Source organism: Falco cherrug, chromosome 4, assembly GCF_023634085.1.
Source record: "Falco cherrug isolate bFalChe1 chromosome 4, bFalChe1.pri, whole genome shotgun sequence".
NCBI classification, from domain to species: domain Eukaryota; kingdom Metazoa; phylum Chordata; class Aves; order Falconiformes; family Falconidae; genus Falco; species Falco cherrug.
In genome coordinates this window covers 1186144-1206047 of record NC_073700.1, presented here as the reverse complement: position 1 = coordinate 1206047, position 19904 = coordinate 1186144, and the positions used below count along the sequence as shown (strand labels likewise).

The 19904-nt window shown below is 50.2% G+C and overlaps 1 protein-coding gene across 2 annotated transcripts in view; it reads left to right on the top strand.

The window, feature by feature from the left end:
• Positions 1–13349, top strand: part of RBM6 (RNA binding motif protein 6) — a 58832-nt gene extending 45483 nt beyond the window's left edge. Inside the window, exons 10-23 of one of the 2 annotated variants that reach the window (XM_055707484.1) lie at positions 977–1228; positions 1738–1898; positions 2627–2724; positions 3205–3247; positions 3847–3907; positions 4827–4918; positions 5602–5754; positions 6789–6878; positions 7663–7752; positions 8368–8637; positions 9216–9290; positions 9884–9981; positions 11236–11347; positions 13067–13349. In XM_055707484.1, the coding sequence (XP_055563459.1) occupies positions 977–1228; positions 1738–1898; positions 2627–2724; positions 3205–3247; positions 3847–3907; positions 4827–4918; positions 5602–5754; positions 6789–6878; positions 7663–7752; positions 8368–8637; positions 9216–9290; positions 9884–9981; positions 11236–11347; positions 13067–13192 (1721 nt within the window). In that variant the 3' untranslated portion in view covers positions 13193–13349. Of the gene's footprint in view, positions 1–976; positions 1229–1737; positions 1899–2626; positions 2731–3204; positions 3248–3846; positions 3908–4826; positions 4919–5601; positions 5755–6788; positions 6879–7662; positions 7753–8367; positions 8638–9215; positions 9291–9883; positions 9982–11235; positions 11348–13066 lie in introns of both variants that reach the window. The other variant, XM_055707483.1, reaches the window with a different exon arrangement.
• Positions 13350–19904: the final 6555 nt, after the last annotated feature.

Sequence of the window (19904 nt, the reverse complement as noted above, 5' to 3'; positions counted from 1 at the left end):
CTGCAGACAAATTAGGACCGGCCTGTCCAACATGAGCTGTGCTGACAGCCAGACAAGTCAGTGTGCAGCTTTCTCAATGTTTGCATGCAAAATTGTCATGTGTTCTGCCATGCTGCCCACTGCCCAGGCAGAAGGAGAGCGGGGAGGTGCTCTAGGGAACATTAAAGAGAAGCTTCACTGTGCCAAGTCTTGCACTCATTTCTTCTCTGTGGGAAGAGGCTTCGGGAGCAGGTGCAGGGCTGTTAATGTCTGACTTTGCAGCCCTGCAGCTTTGGCTTCCCTTTCCAACAGCTTTAGAAGCTCAGGTAGGGATATCTTTTGAAGTAAAGCCAGATGCTTCAGAGGCCTTCAAGCACAGAAACTTGATGGGGTTTTATCTTCTCTGTATTGCATAGGTGGGCTGAGGGGCAGGGTGTTTCCACATAGTATCTTACTCATCTGCGGTAAGTAGGCACCTAATAAAATCAGTGATTGTATTATGATGCATTTCACTCAGTGATCCTAGAGGTCTGAACCCAGTTTTCCTCTAGCATAGAGATAAGGTGACAGTTACTCGTTGATCTTACTCAGTTATATGAGTGTTCAAGAATACATCAGGCGTAGTAAGGGTTTCACTGCCATGTATTGTCCTGGGCCTGGGAGGAACATATCCAAACCCATCCCTGATGCATGTTTGCCCAGAGAAGAGCCAATCCTAAAAGAAGGCCAAAAAGCCTCTTGTCTCTGACAGCAGAGGTCAAGTAAAGGAGCCCAACACGAAACAAGGCAATGAAAGGATGAGCAGTATCTAGCTTGTCCTTTACACACCTTGTTTCTGCAGAGCATTGACAGGGCATATACAAAAGGCATAGCCTTTATAAGAGATTTATAAGGCATTAGCCTTTATAAGGAGTGCTGCTGCAGTGGCCAGAAAATAAGAGAAGAATACGTGCTGAAACACTCTATGTGGAACTGGTCCATTTCTCCTCTCTAATAGCAGAGACAAAGCTTGAAAAACCTGAGCAAGAGTTATCAGGACAACCAGGATCTCCAAAGCAGCCTCTCCAGCCCTCAGTTCCTGCTCCACAGCAGGAGTGTCAGCCCCCGGAACAGGAGCCAAGGAAGAGAGATGAAGGTAGAGAGCGGCGGCCCTCACAAGAGAAGAGAAGGGATGTGGATCGGCACCAGGAGCTGCCCTCTCAGAGAGAAGCAGAGGAAGCCACACCACAGGATGGTGGAGGAAGCAGAAGTGAGTGGTACAGGGCCCAGTTTTGGGTTCCTCTTGCTTGCACTCCATGAGGCCATCTGCAGAAAGGGCAGCATTTCACTAAAATATCTATGTTGTGCAAATCCATGGCATCAAGTAATTGTGGGCTGTCCAGCCGCAAAGGCACTGGCAAATTGCCTTTAGGAAAATTAATTCAGGGCAAGCTGGCTTCAGGATGGTGCCATTAACTTAGCACAGCAGCAGAAGTCTCTTTGTCCAGAAGTTACTCTGGGATGAGTTCCTCTGAGGAGGTATCTGCTTTCTGCTCTCTTTTCTGGGAAGGAAGGGTCAGCAGTTGGTGGTGGTATACTCTGAGCACCTTGCGAAGTGAAGAAAAAAAAAGCAGCGGCTTCCAGACTCAACTGCAAGAAGCCATGGGGTTGCTTTGAGTGGATTTAGTTTTACCTGTGCTGTCACAATAAGCTTAGACCTGAATTATCTTTTTTTACTATTTTTTATTTGCTGGTCACATCCCTCATTGTGCTTCACAGCAATTATGCTGAAGCGTATTACTCGATTCACCCCACCAGAAGTGATTGTGGGGCTCCTAGCCCCATACGTGCGTCTCTCCACATCCAGTGTGCGCATCATGAAGAACAAGGCTGGACGGATGGGGCAGACCTATGGCTTCATTGAACTGGATTCACATGCTGTAAGTAGTTTCCTGCTTTCACATGCTCCCCCTGTTGGTATCTATAGTCGTAAAAGTAGAGAAACTACAGCTGTACTTGTGAGGCAGCTGTCCTCGAGTGAGTCCTGTCTTCTGCTTGTCTGGCTAGTTACAGGGAATATCTGATAGAGCTGTTGCTCTCTGGCTTTAGGAGCCAACGATTATCTCTTGTTACAAGCTGTGATGCTGAGTGAGTTTCTTGCTTCAGTAAGTTTCTTTGTAGACCCCCCTAAACTTGAACACCTCTTGCACAGATGCTTTGTTTGCAGGGAACTTGAATTCAATGGTTTCTGTCTGCAGAAGGCAAGAATCTTAATTAACAGACAGTCCCATGTTGGAAGGTTCACATTTTCTGGTTCTGAGTGACTCCCAGACTCCATAACTGTGCTTTGGCAATGGTCCAGAGGGTGCTCAAATAACTCTTTGGGGCAACAGCAGGCACGGTGCTGCATTGCCTAGCAGCCATAGAACATACAGTCCCTAGCTAGCTGCTGAGAACAGTCATAGGACAAGCAGAGAACCTAACAATGTATTTATCCTTTTCGTTGCATCCTAAATACTTTTCACTAATATTTAGACAAAAGTGTTGTGTTTCCCATCCTGCTATGGTCATCATGTAAGCACAAAGCCTTCCTGTCAGGCAGACTGGATTTGGGAAACAGGCTTATGTTTCCTTTTCATGGATGTGAAATTCTCCTTTCCTTTTACAGGAGGCACTGAGATTACTAAAGATACTGCAGAATCTGGATCCCCCTATCTGCATTGACGGACGTACAGTGGAAGTGAACCTTGCTACAGGGAGGAGAAGGTATAGGTAGATGAAACAGTAGAGTTGTCCTCTGTGTGATGTGCTGTGACACTAGAGCTGTGTTTTCAGGCTGGGTACTTAAAGGTTGGCACGTGAATTAGCACAGATGTTCCTACAATCTAAAAAAGGTGTTGGAGAGGTGAAGCATCAGAGCTAGAAGAAGCTTCAGTGACTGAGCAGTATGGGATTAATCATCATATTGCGTGGCTGCTTCTTTTTTTTGTTGTCCAGCCATCAAATCCCATTATGAGGGAATTAATGAGTTCAGCTTTTTAAAAAGCAGTTGGAGAGATTAATCTTTGCAGACATAGCAGAGAGCATGGTCATAGCTCTTGTGGAGACAGTGATCTACAAAGTCTCTTTACTGGGGTGGACACAATTCAACAAAGATCGTCTTTCTGCCTTTATGTACTCACTTTGAATATGCTGAGGGTAATGTGAAGCCACATTGACATCAACCTGCAACCTTTATCTCAACAGGAATGACTATGGGGAGCATGGTGACAATTCCTACTATGGCCCGGTAGGTCTGCACAGCTTCCCTGCAGGCTGTGGGAAAGGGAGGGAGCGCTGGGGGTTATAGGCCTGACTTTGTGAGGCTCTTTCCCTTTGGGCTGCTGGAAGTTCAGCGTGTTTGAAGATGGGTTGACAATGTTCACATGTGCTCTTCGGTGCTGCTCTGCCCCTAGCACTGTGTTTATAACGCGCACAGAAGCATAAGTCAGAGTGTGGCGCTGCCTGGGGGAGTTCTGGGCTGGATTATTCCGTACCATGCTTTTACAGAGTGACTTAATTGATGACTGAGCTCAGTTCCCAGAGTGAATGTCTCTTCTCTAGTGCTTGTTACTAGACTACAGGGCTCTTTCCGGAGTGAAAGGGCTGGAGGCTTCGATATGGATTGCGACAAGCACCTCATTTAAAGATTCACGGAGGCTACAGAGGTCTTGTGCTTTGCAACACTGTCCATTGCTCTGTAGACGAAAAGTTGTATGTGCTTGTGCTCTATTTAGCATAGCTAAGCGAGCTGTTTTCCTGAGCTTCAGGCCCGTGAGAGGGAGGAGAAGAAGCAATATGATGTTTGTCAGAGAGTCTCTGATCTGTTTGTGGTGTTTGCTTTTCCAGGGCAGAAGGGGCATGAGAGACAGGAGGGGCGGCGAATCACAGAGACGCACCAGAGCACAGTGTAAGTTAAGCTCCTACCGTGGAGAGGTTTCTTCCTTAAAAGGGCACTGACATGCAGAAATCAGCCCCAAAATATTTTTAAAGGCTAAGAGTAGGTTTGTTTGCTACACCCACTTCTGAGTTTCTTTGCCAACTTTGTTTAGTCATATTTTCCTATCTGATGATGTGTTTCTCACTGCTCTTACTGTGCAAAACTACAGGCAGATAAAGGAAACTTGCTGTGTGCTTTCCCTTGTTGTGGTAAACTGATGGGATAAAATCAGCCTGACAATTACTAGATGAGACAGAGAAAATACACTTTATGCAGCAGTGCCAGTAGCTGGAAGAATACTCTGGATTGTTTTACTAGATGTAGTGTCGCTGAGCTCTGTCTTTGGAAATGAGGAACATTCCTGCATTATGGGCCTGCCCTGGAAGGCCTTTGGATGTTCCTATAAAAATGGTTTGTGGTCGGGAGCTTTCATGCACCCGTGGGCAGAAGGGATGTGGGGAGTGTCATCACTTTAAACAGGAGACTGTTTGAAAGAGCACAGATCCTCCTTGTTAACAGGGGTGGGTGGACACAGAGCCTGGTACTCATTAGCCCTTCCTTAGGGAAATTACTGAATTTCGTGTCTTTGTGCCATCAAGTGTTGTGGTCTAGTGATGTCAGCACAGCCCCTGTAAGTGTGTTTTGATGTGGAAGTTTTGGCAGAGTCCTAAAACAGAAGAATTGTGAAAACCTATCTCCCTTCTTACTCCTTAAAGAAAAAAAGATGTAGGTCAAGTGATGTGAGGATACTCATACCTCTCTTGCCAGGAAAGAAAAATGCTACTTTCCCACTCTTGATCCTTTCACTGTTTACTGATGCTTTTGTCTTTGTAAAAGGCAAGCTCTGCCTTTGGAAGTTTGTGGTGTTAACTCTTGTCTCTCTGTTCAGCTCCATCAGATGTGTCCACATACATTTATGATCCTGAAACTGGGAATTACTATGATCCCATAGCTGGGACATATTATGACCCCAGGACTCAGGTGAGTGTATGGGAAGAAAACTTTACACACAGCACATTCTTGCAAACTGCCCTTCTCTGGGGGAGATTTTTTTAGCTGGATCCTGAAGATGGACTAACATAGGACAGTACAGAGGTGGCCTTGTTTCTCTTACTCAGTCCTCTGCCTCCGACCTGTATAAAAGGGATACATGTTCCAAAATATCAGCTTAATGAGAGACTAGGAACCCATTAGTTGTGTGTTGAACCAGCTACTGTTCTTTGGCTTCTGAAGCCCTGCCTGTGGAGGGTTTTTGGTCTCTTCATCGAGTAAACTTATGGGCAGAGCATCTTTGCTAGATTTTACTGAAGTCATGTGATATGTGGCTGTATTAAAAGATGTGGTCTCTCTGCTCCCTGACTCCAGCCCACAATAGTTACAAGGATGCCAAAAAAGAGCCATCAGCAGAGGTTCTCTGGGACTATCACCTTGTTTTTGTGATACTGGAAGTGTCCGTGTTCTGAGTGAGCAGGGTAGTGCTCTGATGGCCTGGCTGTAGTAGACTGTCTTCTGCCCCATCAGAGTTCTGAAGCCGTTGCCCTCAGCTGTGTGAGGCTCTGCAGTCCCTTCTTACTGTGCTGGCTTCCCCGGCCCAGTAAGGACAATAAGCCAAATAAGAAGATTTGCAGGGGTTTGGCTGAGTCTGTTCCAAATGCCTCTTTCAGAGGGAAGTCACGATAGACCGAGAAGCCTGCTCGTCACCTACAGAAAGCAGAAGGCGGCGGCATGGGAGCCAGGAACGGACAAATGAAAGGAAGGACCCACACAACAGGGACAACAGGGACAAAAAGGAGAAAGGGAAAAGTACTTCTGCTAAGGTAAATCCCTCCAGGCATCGGAATGATCAGAGATCTGAGGCCAGGATGCTGAGGTAAGAGAGGTTAGAAAGTAGCAATTTATAGAGACGTCAAAAAGGGAGGGACAGCAAGAGAAAACAATGAAATACATGGGGTCAGCAGCATGCCAGGAACATGGGGTTGTTCAGCCAGGTGGGACTAAGTTCCTGAGATTTTTCTCTTGTGACATTGTCAGGGCTTCTCATCCCTTCCTTATGGTAAAGGATTCAGAAACATCTAGGTAACTGAGGCATGCATTTCACTCACACTGCTGAAAGCACCCAGCTATTGTGACAGAGCCAACAAAAAAGTAGCAGAGATGTTTAAACATACCAAGTTAGATAAGAACTGGAGATCTCTCCTGTAACTGCAGTTCCTGCCCCCTCCAAATATCACAGACAGGCAGGAAGATGAGGCAGGTGGTGCAGATGGACTGCAAAGGTGAACTGAGATCAAATGCAGATACATCCTGTACAGCCCCAGTCCTGGGGCAGTGCCCTTCAGTGCTGCTCCCAGTGAGCAAACACTGTATCCCCAGTGTGAGGAGCAGCTGGTTGGGAGTAGCTGCCAATAGTGATGTTTGAGCATGGGTGTTTGGGCACAGCCTGGTGCTGTGGTACCGACTGGGCCCGAGGAATGCCAGGAGAGTTGGTAGAAGTGATTTAGACACAAGTGCAGAAACTTTGCTTTCCTCCTTGCCTGTTGGTCTGGCTATGCTCTGTGGCATGGCCAGTCCTGGGCAGCTGGAACCTGAGGGGTGTAATTGTCCCCGAGGCTGGTAGCAAGCCAGCCATGGAGTCTCATCTGGTATGGAGCATGCCTGCTTTCAAGGGCACTGACCTAGGAGAAACATGGTCTTCTCTGAATGGAGGGTGAGAGCATCTCCAGTGGAAATCCTGTAATTTTTCCCAGCTACCTGTTTTCCATGGATGCTCAGAAGTGGCTTCCTGGCTGCTGTGTGCACTCTCTGACCCCTGTGATGCTGATGGCCTAATGTCTAATCTTGGGTTTTTCAGAATGAGCCTGGAGAGGAGAGGTTCTTTGCAGAAGATGTCTTCAAAAAGCCATTGCCTCCCTCTATGAAAAAGGACGAGAGTGCAGGCCTGGTACGATGTTGCGTAGCACTTGTCTTCCTCAGTCAAGTAGCTAATGAACGGCCAAATCAGAGCGTGTCCAGGGCTTCAGTCCTGTGTCAAGCATGTAGATATGAAGCATCGCTGCAGCCTAGTCTTTGTGCTGCTGGGCGTACAAGTGAGCGTCACAGGCCCATCCTGTTGCAGTGTGGGTGACTGCAGTCTCTGGTGTTCTCTGTCCAATATAAGGAAGATCCTGACAACACCACTATGCTGGTTGAGCCTGGCCATGTGTTGTGCTACAGACACGGCAGAGAAAACTGCTGTTGTCCTTTCTCCTCCCTAGCTGTAGTACTTGTGCTTTGTCTCATCTCTCACAGGCAAGCAGGACTGTAACTCTTCCTGGAGTGGCGAGTTTCTCTGCTCCTATGCTGGCTGGCTGTGGGGGTGGCTTTGCATCTGGTCTCCACATCCTTTGTGCACACACGGAGATGTCCAAATGTGACCTGGCCCTGCCCCAGCTCCCTCGCTGGTTTGAGGCACAGCTGGGGCCACTGTTCGCATCACAGTCCAGCAGAGAGTGAGAGTGGGCAGGCTGGGGCAGCATGGTCAACTGCTGCAGCTGTCCCTGAAACCAAGGGCATAGCTCCAGGAGAACTATGGATTCCCCAGAATGGGAATGTCTTCCACCAAAAGTACCACCTCATTTCTGCCAACTGCTTGGTGTCCTTGGAAGCCTGTTTAGATGGGTGCTTAGCTGTTGCACACGCTGAGTCTGTGCTATGGCGCTCTTAACACGTGATGTTGACTGTTTCAGAATGAGACTGGAGAGGAGAAGTTTTCTGCAGAAGATGTCTTTAAAAAGCCATTACCTCCCTCTGTGAAAAAGGATGAGAGTGCAGCCCTGGTAAGTGGCTCCATAGGACTGGGGTTTTTGCCTTGTTTGAGCCTGGGTACAGGACTCAAGAGGCTCACCAAAGCCTGGCTGTGACCCTGAGTGACAGGTGCCAGTTTCCCATGCCAGGGGAGGGAACATTGGAGATGGAATGGCAAAGGTAGTTACTCTGAGCCTGTTTGTGGGCTTCTAGCCTGGGGAAATTTAATACCAGCATTTAAGCAGGGTCTCCTCACTCAAGCAGTCCTCAGGTAGAAGACTCTTCCTGGACTGAGGAAGGCCAGACCTTACTGATCTCCATGGCTAGAGGAAGTGACTGACAGCAACTCTCTGCCAAATAGCTGCTGCTTTGGTCAGCTGCTTCTGCTTAGGTGTGTGACAGGTTGGGAAAGCCCAGCACCAATGTACAGCCTGTCCAGAGGACAGAAGGGCTTCTACCTCTGGCGTGTAAATGCTGGCCAGCTGGTTTCTTTCTCTTCCCTGCCTGTGCTGCTGGGATGCTGCTCTCTGGCTCTTGGGCTAGAATGGAGACAGAAGTCATGGGGAGATTGGTTGGGGAAGCAGAGCCACTCACGGCAGGCAGGCTTGATGCTACAAATTGTCACACTTTTCTGCCGCATCCCTCAGCCCAAGGTGGTGAACCCCCTGATAGGACTTCTGGGAGAGTATGGAGGAGACAGCGACAATGAAGAGGAGGAGGAAGAAGAGGAGCAGTCACAGGCTCAGTGGCTGCCACCTCCCCACCCACCAGCACAACGCGAGGAGCAGCTGAGGAAGGCCAAGGCCAGCGATGACAAGCTGACCGACTGGAACAAGCTGGCCTGCTTGCTGTGCAGGAGGCAGTTTCCCAACAAGGAAGTTCTCATCAAGCACCAGCAGCTTTCCAACCTGCACAAGGTATGAGGGAGCTGGTGGCCAGGAGGCTGTGTGCGCTGCAAGCTGCCTTTGGCTCAACAGCTTTGTGATGTGCAGAGGAAAATGCAACGGTTGGGTGGGAAGAGCTGTGCTGGATTTGACACAGTAGCGGGCAAAGTTCCCATCAAAGCTCTGTTCAAAGCATTGTGTGAGCTGCTTGTTCCTGCCACGGGAGTGCTATAACATCAAGGTGTGACTTTTTAAGCTGCAGCGAGATAGCTAAAGCTTGGGGAGAGTGGGGTGCTGGCACACATGAGTGTGACAGCAGTAAGAACTTAGCACATGCCTCCCCATGTTCTGTGCTGCCTTTGAGCTCTTGCTTCTAGGAGGGCCAAATTGCATGTGTGTTAAAGTAGGACTGGTTGCCTTCCTTACTGTGGGGAGGAAGGGCTGCTGGCCTCTGTAGGGGAGCAGGTAGTCTGGTCTGCAGGAGAAGCTGCTGCACCTGGTATAGCGGAGGTGCGAGAGCATGCTGCTTTACCTGTACTGCATACAGATGGAGCAAATGACTGACAGCTTGTATCCTCTGCTGACACTGGCTTCTGTTTTCCTCCTTCCAGCAAAACCTGGAGATACATATGAAGATCAAACGATCTGAACAGGAGCTGGCGTATTTAGAGAAAAGAGAGCGTGAGGTGGGTCTGCAGTGGTGGGCAAGCTTCTGTTGGTGGGTTTGCACTAGAAGTATATTGGTCCCAGGCAGATTCTCCATTTACGCACCTGTGTCTGCAGCCTGAGCATCAAATGCCTCCCAAAGAGTCAGACTGAACTGCAGGCACACCGCATTTGGACCGGTAGATAGTGCTGTGACTTCTAAGAGCAGGTCTTCCTCCTCCCAGAGGGGCCTGAATGTGGTTCTGTTGTCCTGTGAGCCAGTGTTGGGCTCTAGGATAAGTGGGACGGAAATTTTAATCTAAAACTGAGGCAGTGTGTGAGCTGCTGCTGCCTGGCCTGGAATGGGAGAGCTGTAACTCTCCATTGTTCAGAAGGTAGCAGGGCTGCTCCTGGTGCCATAGCTGGAAGGCGGCAACCACAGGTCTGGGTCAGCCCAACAGACGCCATCAGGACAGAACAAGTGGATTGTGGGTCCCAGAAGCATTCAGTGTTTGTGGGTCCCCAAGACAGATTTCCAGCCAGCTGAGGATGAGACCTGGTTGCAGAGCAGTCGTCTTTGGAGTGCTGAACCCTTCGTAGCTCTTGCACTTACTTTGTTCTTTGTGTTATGAAGGGGAGACATAAAGACAAAGGAAATGACCGGAGAGAGAGATTCCAGCAGATGGATTCACCAGAGAGGAAACGGCTCAGATACGACCGGGACTCAGAGAGGTAATGGCTGCTCTCAGTTAGATCTCTCCGGGGCTGCTGATGCTGGGATGGTGTGTGTGCTGCTGGCCTGCCGAGGCCAGGAATCGGCTGGGGGGGGTAGGTCTGCAAGAGTAACAGCCAGACAGACTGTAATTCTTGTGGGTAGAGTTCCCTGAAGTATTGAGCCTGTTGTGCTGCAGGACATCTCAGAGAGGGCAGAAAGCCAGGGGTGGAAATGAGGGTTTAGGGGAAAGCAGAGACAAGCTGCCTGGTGCTGGAGGAGTGAGGTGAGGGGACTGAGTGTGCCTGGCCAGGTGCAGGGAGCAGAATGCAGCCTATTCCCATCCACCTCATCGTTAAGGCACTTGCTGTCCTGTCTTGGCATTTAGCCATTGAAAGAAAGAGCAAAGCTGTGTTTCATCTGTTCCACTGACTCAGAGGAACGCTAGGAGCTGTTTCCACCACATTCAGAGTAGGTGGAGGAAGAAAGTGCATGCTGTGCAGAGCTCTTGAAAGGTCTACCTGCTGTGAGCTCGCATGTTCCAGTGGGCTGAGGAACTGCTAGGCGTGTGTTGAAGACAAAACTGGTTATGTGCCTGTTTCCTTCTGGTACAGCACCTCAGAAGGAGACCTTTCCTCTGTGTCTTGCAGTTTAAAAATCCACATCTTCTCTTCCCTCTTGTCCTGGAATAGCTGTGGATAAACCAAAGCAGTTTGTGTGCAGTGTCAGCAGCAGCCAGAAAACAGAACTTGCCTGAAGGAAGCTATTTTTGTGCCGAGTGATTTTTCAAAACGATGGGTTTTGTTTAATGGTCTTGGATGAGTAATGACCAGGTGGGAGAAGGGGTGTCCAAATCAACACTACACCTGTTGAGCTCAGTGACCACAGCACTGGGAGAAAAGAAAGATCTAACAGAGCAGCAGGGATTAGACTTCACTTTCTTGCTATTGCTAAAACTTGGATTAAGAAATGCAAGCACAGAATGCCCCTGGCTTGCTTGTACTGTAAATATTTTGGAGCCTGAGCTCATTTCCTGTGCCCTGGTGTATTTTCCTCTGAGGTGGGACAAGAAGTTGTGCAGTCAAAGGTGTCTGAGCCCTGCACACAGAATCCACCATGCTGGTTTCCTTGGATGCTGTGCTTCTTGCAAGCAACTTGGGTATCCCTCAGAAGAGGCTGGAGTGTTGATAACGGTGCTGTTAGCAGAGCTAAAAATCCCTGGCATGTGTTCAAAACATTGTAAGACTGGACAATTGATTCTGCGTCTTTTGCAGTGACTATGACCCAAGGATCGATAGTAACAACAAAGGGAACCGAATGTTTCAGTCCACGGGGTGGAAGAAAGGCTTTGGCCACAACCAGCAGGGCACAACATCACCAATGGAGGTGAGTCTTCCTTTCCAAACACATCCCTGTCCTGCAGCTGGTAATTCTGCCAAGACAGCTGGAGGGAGATCCCAGATGGAACAAGAGTCAGGGTGCAAGACTCCACTACCACTCGATGGAATAATGTGTGTGCACTGATTAACTGTGCAGGCTGGGAGGGGCTGCAAGTATGTTGGTAGTAGAAAGAGGTTAGAATTGATATGGATCTGGAGGTGTTGAAAATAGAGTAACAGTGAGCAGGGAGGGTGTGAACATCTGATTAATGGCTGCTTGAAGCCAGGTACCCAGGCTGGGGTTTGAGCTGGTCAGCAGCTCAGTGCTCTGTAGCCACATGAGCTGGGGGAGAAGGTGAAGCTCCTCTGGGGAGATGCGAGCAAAGCCAAAGGCACGTGATACTGTTTGTCTGCTCTGCTTAGCGCTTGTGCGGCTCTCACTGTGGTGCTGGACTCTGGCCTTAGGAAGGTAATACCAAAGTACATCCTCTGATGAGGAGCAGAGTCCCCATCGACAAAGGGCCCCGGGGTGGGCAGGGCTGGGTAGATCCTCCCTCCTGGGGCAGGCTGGGCTCTCGCTGCAGAGGGTTTATCTGACAAGCGGCCTGGGGCAGGCACCGCTCTGCCTTGCCCAGGGGCACATGAGCAGCACCATGCCCTCGGGGATGCTGTCGCTTGCAGTGGCAGGTTTGTCACCTGGCTGCCTCCTGCCGGCAGCTTGTGGTCGAGTGTATCATTAAAAAGGCAAGTACTTGAGGCTTGGTGACGTGTGTTTGCTTGAGCCCACACACACAAGGCAAGATTCCCTCCTCAGCACAGGCAGCAGGAACGGGCCCCAGCTGTTGCACATTGCTCAGGGAGAGTTTCCTCTGGCCATAAAATGAGATTTGTCAGAGCCAGCTCCAGCGACGCGCTCTGGGAGGTCTGACCTCTGATCAGGGCTCCCTGGGTTGGATGGGGGAGCTGATTGCACAGCGCAGCCCTCGTACAATTCCTATAAAGGCCTCCCAAAAGACCCTTAGAGGTGTGCTTTCTTTTCACTTCCAAGTCATGGTGGGCGAAGCCATGTGCCCACTTCAGCCCCACAGGACTTTGATCTGTCGGCCAAATTTATGACATCTCTGGTATTCACACAAGTCAGACTTAAAAGTGAGAGAGACTTTCAGCCTCAGGCCTGCTCTCCTGGGCTAACTCTAGGCAGGTATTACTGAATAATTCAGATGCTGCCTGCAAAAGCCAGTCGTTAAAAACTGGTTGAAATTCAAAGTGAGCTACCAGAGCCCATGGGAACTCTTATTAGAGGAGAAAACAGCTGAGCTTGTGCAAATGCAGGCTAACTGCAAACAGCTCCCCGAGAGCCCAGCTCTGCTGGTAGTTCCCTTTGCTCCGTTGCGATCCTCGCTCGCACACGGCTGCCTCTCGTCTGCCAGCGCTGCCTGTTTTGGCTGCCCACTCCCACCCTGCCGTATGCTCACGTTGTTCTCTGCAGCCAAGCCCCGTGGGTTGATTCTCGCCGGGCGTTTGCTGGCGGTGGTTTTGTGGCCCACAAAGGGCCAGTAGTTTCTCTCAAACAGCTTTTGGAGGAACACGGCACACTTGCTGTTCCTGCTGTCCTGGATCCACATGGGAGCAGTAGGCTATCCTGAAGCAGCCGTGGGGAAGCTTTTTCTTTATGGGCAGCCAGTGAAGAGGAGAAATCACTAACATAAGCTGTATCCATTTTCAGGCAGAAAATCGGAAGAAGGGCCCTGGCCTGGGGGCCCAAGGGAAGCCCACCAAGAGGCAGTCCAACGAGACCTACCGCGACGCCGTCAGGAGAGTCATGTTTGCCCGCTATAAGGAACTTGAGTGAATGGTGGAGAAAACCCCAAGCCTGTCTGTCTCCGTCTATGTCTGTTTCTCTCTGTGTCCTGTTCTTTTGGGGGTTTGGTTGTTTTGGGGTTTTTTTTTTGAATTGTTACAGGTTTTGCTGCTAGAATTTTTTTAATAAAACTAAAAATTTGTCAGTGCTTGGCTCTTGCCTAAAATGCTATGTTTTAAAAGCAGGTGATGCTTTGGAAGATTCCCACTGTGTTTCGTTCTCTGCTCATGAGGTCCCTGGGCGTTGCAGGCATGTCAGTGGGGCTGGGACAGGTTTGGTCACTCGGTGGCCCTGCCAGCAGTGCCGCTGTCCTGCAGTATGATCCCTGCCATCTCAGGAACAGATGCTCCTGGTGCGGTGTACTCATTGATCAGGATGTGAGCTGGGAGCCAGGGACAGCCCCAGGGCCTGGAAGGAATTCGGGAGCAGGAGTGATGTGGGGGGGGGGGTTCATCCTGGCTATCAGCAAGGACAACTCGGTTCAATTAGTAGCAAAAGCTTGATGGCTAAAGGGGTCTAACCAATGCTGGGTGTTATCTGAGCTTCCTAAGCAGGGCAGAGCCCTCCCCTTCCTCCCCCAGGAGCATGGGATCTGGTGGCAGTGGTGTTGGGGACCCTCATGGGGACATAGCCATCCTGGTCCGGGCTGGCAGGAGCTGTGTGCGTCAGAGGAAAAGCCATTTTGAGCAAGTGCTGCTCGTGCAGCCTGGGGAGCTGTGGAGGCAGCTCCTGCGGGGGTGTGTAACAGGCGGTTGGGCTGAATCTCAGTGAAGGTGTGTGTGTGAGCGCAGCAGGGACCATGGGTGACAAAGCTGAGCGTGGCCTGTACGAATAAGGAAGATGATGGTGGTGGCCAGTGGGAGAGGATCTGGTGCCCGATGGGCTGAGCTGGGCGGCTGGCACCCACCGCTGCTTTCCTACTCGCCCAGGCAGAGAGCAGGTCTCGACATCACCTCCAAGTATCCCCAAGGAGGGAAAACAGGAGCCGTGGAAGCTGCAGACAGCAGGACTTGGAGGTGAAGGGCCACCTGCAACTGCTGACAACTTCTAAAGGCACCAGAAGAAGTGTCCAAGCTGTGTTTCCTTGTCTCCAACACAAGCAGCCCTAGAGAAGTGGGGGGAACTGGCTCACTGGCACCCTGGTCCTTGGTGCTGCACCGAGCAGGGGGGAGGAGGGGACAACCGTTGCAGTGCTGGTGAGTACATGGCTGTGACGGGGGGAAACGTGCGCCCAAGGTAAGTCCCATTGTTTAGAAAGGGTCTGTACCAGCCCCCTCCTGCCAGAGAGCCCCTCCATGTCGCGTCTGGGGTCTCCTGTGCAAAGCAGGGGAGAGGAGCTGCCCAAGAAATCGGCTGTAGCGCGCGCTCAGGTGTTCAGGGGTCACTCCCTGCTGGGGTGTTACAGCAAAGACGCTGGTGCAACCAGCAGCCAGGAGCAGCTTGTCTGGGTCTGTAGTTGGGAGGGTCTGGGTAGTGGCCGTAATGGTGCTTTTGATGGCCATGTGGGTGGTGACCCTCAGCCACAGGACCCCAGTCGCTCTGTTAAGAGTGGAAATTGTGAAGAATTACTGCAAATCAGATCCTGAGCAACTAATGCAAAATCTTAAAGCTCAGCAGCCATTCGGACTCTTCCTCGTGATCTCCAAACAAGCCGGGGCTTCGGTCTGTGTGGGAGTCCCAGGCACACAGGGGAGGGATGGGGAAGGCGATGGGCTCCTGGGGATGAGCAGTAAGCAGATGAGCAGAAAAGGGAGCAGTGAGGTGGCACGAGATCTGCAGGAGCAAGCTGGTGCTCTTGAGTCCAGACGTCATTCACGCACAAAGCGGAAAGAAGCAGGATCCTGATGGGACATCATTTTCGGCAGCACTGGAGGGAAGTGGGGAATTTGGGAGCGGAGCAGTAGCTGCCGCACAGGCTGTCCTGCACCCGGGTGTACCGGGCACCTGGGTGTGCTGAAAATGGGCACCCACAGGGTGTCACTCCCAAACAAAATAGGAGGGAGCCTCTCATCTACCAACTGCAGGAACTCTTGAGCTGATTTTATTCATTACAGAGTGGGTACATCCATCTTACTGAAAACCTGTTAACAGCTGATGATACGTAATTAATTAGAAGATAATAAAACAGATGATAAAACAGATAAGAGCAGCTTCCTGTGGACAGATGGACCTCACTAAATAATGTATGTTCCTTGGCTTAGCTCCGCACTTGCTTGCTTGTAGTCAGCGTGATGTGCATATGTGAAAGGAGAGGCAACACAGCACTTCTCCTTGTAGGGCTCAAGTCACGAACAAGAGAGGAGCAGGAACAGGCTGCAGTGAAAAGAGGGGGAAAAAATTAATTTAAAAAATCTAATTGTAGGATGCATCCATTTCCAACCAAGAGAAATCCTTTTTCTCTCCATGGACGTAGATCTACCTCCCATTAGTTATATTAATCATAGAAATACTTGATTTATTGGCTTCTGTTATTTTGAGGACCATAGTAAATGATTATGGGAGATCAGGATTTTTTCTTGTGCCTTTGGATGCTGGAACAGTACCGCGTTACTCACAGAAGTGCGGGATTTCAAGGGGATGTGCTGTGTGTGGCTTGAAAATGCCATTCACCTGGACTGAAGAGAGCATCCCAGTACCAGCCCATGGAAAATCGAAGTAATCCCTGCATTTGATGTTAGCTTAATTCCTATTAATTCTGCTTCCCAAGATAACCCAGTGAGTGCCTCTGTGTATTCCCATGAAGGTATGTGTGTATGTAAACATATACATAGGCATGATGTCTGCCCATGTTGTGCATCAGCCAGGGGATATCCAGGATTAGGGAATGTGGAGGAGCCCTCCACTGAGGTTGGGATGAGGTGACTGAAATGAGGTGGTTAAACTGGAACAGATAAATAGAGTGAGAAGCTAAAAGCATTAAAAAGAAGCACCAAGCCAGAAGATGTCATATTCTCATAGGAAAAGAGCAGCACAGGTGGTGATGTAGAAACCCTGACTATTTATCATTGACACAGTGGTTTTAACATCTTGATTATTTTTTAGAAGATGGTCACCTAAAGCCACAGCTGTATTGCAACTACCTTTATATCGTATAATTATTTTAGTTTGTATTTCAAAGATAATTCCCAACTGTGCTAGTGCTGTTGCTGTGTTCAGCATGTTGCCTTGCATGCCATCCTGTGGTGATGGATATGACCAGAGATTACAACTTATTTTTATTGTTTGGAAGGTCCCAGTAAGAGTATTGGAACAGGTCACAAGATAAGACCTGTGTTGGGGCATGATGATGTTGTTCACAGGAGGAGGAACAGGGCAAGCTGTAACCAGTACTAAGGCTGGTGTGAATGGAAGTGTGCGTGCAAGGAAGCCCGGGAAGAAAAAGCAGAACAAGGGGCTTAAAAGGATGGCCTGTACGGGTAAGGAAGGACACTGCTGCTGGTGGCACTGGTACCAGGCTGTGCTCGGCACAGGGATGTTTTTAGGAACAGGTAACAGCAGCCCTGGGCTTCATATTGGCCGGTTTGGGGGCCCCACAGGGGAAGTGAAGCCTACTGTTTGGAGGATGGGAGGCATAGGCAGTGCACTTCTGCTTGGACCCCTGCCCAAGGGAGGACCATCTCTCAGCTCCATCAGCCACAAAGGGCAGTGCAGGAGGCTGCTGTGGACATCTGGGAGTCTCTGGAGTGAGAGTGGCTTTTTCCTCCTTTCCCAATGTAAAGTAAGTAGATAGTCTTTGATTTGCAGTATTTATTCATATTGGTAGATACAGCAGAGATTCGGGACCTTATAAGTGGAACATATTGATGTAAAGAGCTGGAGCTGTGCTTTCTAAAAAGAAGAAAACAGGAAGGTGGGATGAGGGAGGCATTTGTAAAGGGGAAGGAGAGAGAGAAGCCAGAGAACGTGTTTCCCTCCGCAGCAGTAACATGCTCCAAGGAGGGAAGAAGCGTGGCTGGAGGCAGGATGGGGCTGAGCGCTGCCCCTCTCCGCTCCGGCACGGCCAAGGAAAGATAGAGGCAATCTGTCCTGCTGCAAGGTGGGAGTGGGACTTTCCTTCTGTGGGTTGAATAAAACAAGTGCTGCTCTACCTCAGTCGTGGCTCTCTCCAGATTTTATTCCAAAGAGCAGAAGTGATGCAGCCTTTTGCTAACGTGTGGTTCCTGCTCAGCTCCCCTCGGAGACCCCACAGCAAAGGGGGGGGGGGGGGGGGGGGGGGGGGGGGCATGGGCTGCAGGGAGCAGAGCGAGCCCGCAGCAGCAAATGCTCTGCAGAGAATATACACCATGGGCCTTCTTCCCTCCACAGCATGGCACCAAGGGGGTCCATGAAGGCAGTAGCTCATGACTGCTCCTTCTGCACAGCTGCTCTTTGCAGCTCTGGCTGGAGCATGTGAATGTGCCCCAAAAAGCCAGCCTAAGGGCTGGCACAGGGTGAGGTACCTGCTCACTTGCAGCGTGGACCTGGGAGGGCAAAATGCGTTGCTGGGGTAGTGCAGAGACTGAGACCAGAGCTGGCCACATCTTCTTGACCTGGCAGATCCATCTGGACCCTCTCTGAAATTCTTTTACACAGTTTGGCATAGAAAAATATCACATCTCCACAGCCCAGGCACACCCACTCCAATGGTGGCATTAACCTCCCTGTTTTGCTCAAACACAGAGGCAAAACCTGATGCTCCACAAACTGGGTTTCTACCACTCAGCTGCAAGTAAACTCAAAACCCAGCCTCTGAGGATTTCTCGCCTGATATCACAAGTGCAGCCACTGCAGGACACCAGGGACATTGCACACTCGTACCAGTACGGCTGGACTTGGCACTCGGGCAAATCATCAACAGGCGCGAGTGGGCTACAGTTCTACTGGTAAAATCCTTAGGAGTTAACATGGCAGTTGGCTGGTTTTTATGTTGTTCCAAAAAAATACGTAGGTCTTCTCTTTGTTTGAAATGAAAGAGTAAGAAAAATGTGTAGGTACCTCTAAGTTAGATATAGGAAGATTCCAGACAAGTATCACGAGCAGTTTTACTCATTCAGTGTTTTAAGACAAGAAGAGCAAGAGTTCAATGTTCAGAGGAGGTTGTTGCTCAAATCATGCCCCCATTTTTATGTAGGTTATTCTGTATTTATCCATACACATACAAGAAAAAACATTCTTTATTCCTTGTGCTGAGGGGGCAGGGGCTGGAGGGGTGGCATTATGCTTTCAAATGTCAACAAGTATAACCTTTGTGAAACTGCAGTTTCACAGGCTTCCATCCAGTAGCACACAGATTCAGAGGAAGATGAATGACACCAGAGTAAGTCACGTAATGACTGGAATAGCAGAGACGAGCACCGACATGAGCCCTTGTCCAAATTCTAAATGGAATTTTTTTGCCAGCATCTTTAGAAGAGGGTATTGGTTTGGTCAAACTGCCGCTGGGGGGTGTGTGGGGAAGGGTTGAATGGGACAAGATGTCACCATGCTGACCCACAGCAGCACCCCTCACCACGGGTAAAATAGTGCTGGCCCAGGGAACTAACACCATGGGAAAAAACTTCCCTACAGCAACGGGCAGCCAAGAAGACACGCACCTTCTGCAATAACCGCCCCGTGTGCAGGGTCCTGCTGCTGCAGTGCATCCCCCGATGCGTGCTGCAGACCACCCTGGGCATGACATTGTCCACCAACTCTCTCTGCTGCTTCCCTCCTCCCTTGGGGAGGGCCATGCGCTGCTGGAAGGGGAATAAGTTGTGCTGGTTACTCCCAGCAGAGGAAAAATGCAGAAGCAGTTGATAGGACCAGGGGCAATGGTTTTGAACTAAAAGAGGGGAGATTCAGACTAGATATAGGAAGGAAATTTTTTACAATGAGGGTGGTGAAACACTGGCCCATGTTGCCCAGCAAGGTGGTAGGTGTCCCATCCCTGGAAACATTCAGGCTCAGACTGGACAGGGCTTTGAGCAACCTGATCCAGTTGAAGATGTCCCTGCTCACTGCAGGGGGAGTTGGACTAGGTGACCTTTAAAGGTCCCTTCCAACCCAAACCATAGTATGATTCTATAGCATTTCCAGTCGTGGAGCAGGGCTCTAGAGCTTGCCATGATTGTGCTGGCAAGTATCCAGCGTCTGCTTCTTCCACCATGGCAGACGGGTCTGGTCCTGTCCTTGAGAAGCTGAAGCAGATCGGAACACAATGGCCAACCAAGCCATACACTGTGCCACCGCAAGCACTTCTCATCCCCTCCAGGAGCAGGGTTCTGCTCCATGCATGTGTTGCTCAGCTCATTTGCAGCCTGGAGGAGGCCAGTCCCATCCAGCTGTTAGAGTGCACCTCCTTGGATGTGCTGCAAGGAAGCTGGGGAATGAGAGCATGACACCCTCAGGGGACAGAGTCCCCCATCCCACACAATGGAAGGATGGGCTGGTCCAGAAATAGCAGAGAGCTGGTTAACAGCTTGAAGCTCACCCCCTGGAGCTGCCTCCAGCCTTACAGACAGCCCTGCTGCAGACAGCCTGAGTGAGCAGCTCCTGCTCCTGTGCCTATCTGCCCACATACCGTGTGATTCCACACTGCATCATGCCAGGCTTGATCCAGAGGGAGGAAGAGGATCGGGCTGAGGAGCTGGAGTGCCTGTGTTGGGGTGGTTTGGATTCCCATCAAGGAGGGACAGCAAGAGCAGGGTGGCCCCAGCGCAGGCAGTACCCTCGCTCACCAGAGTGC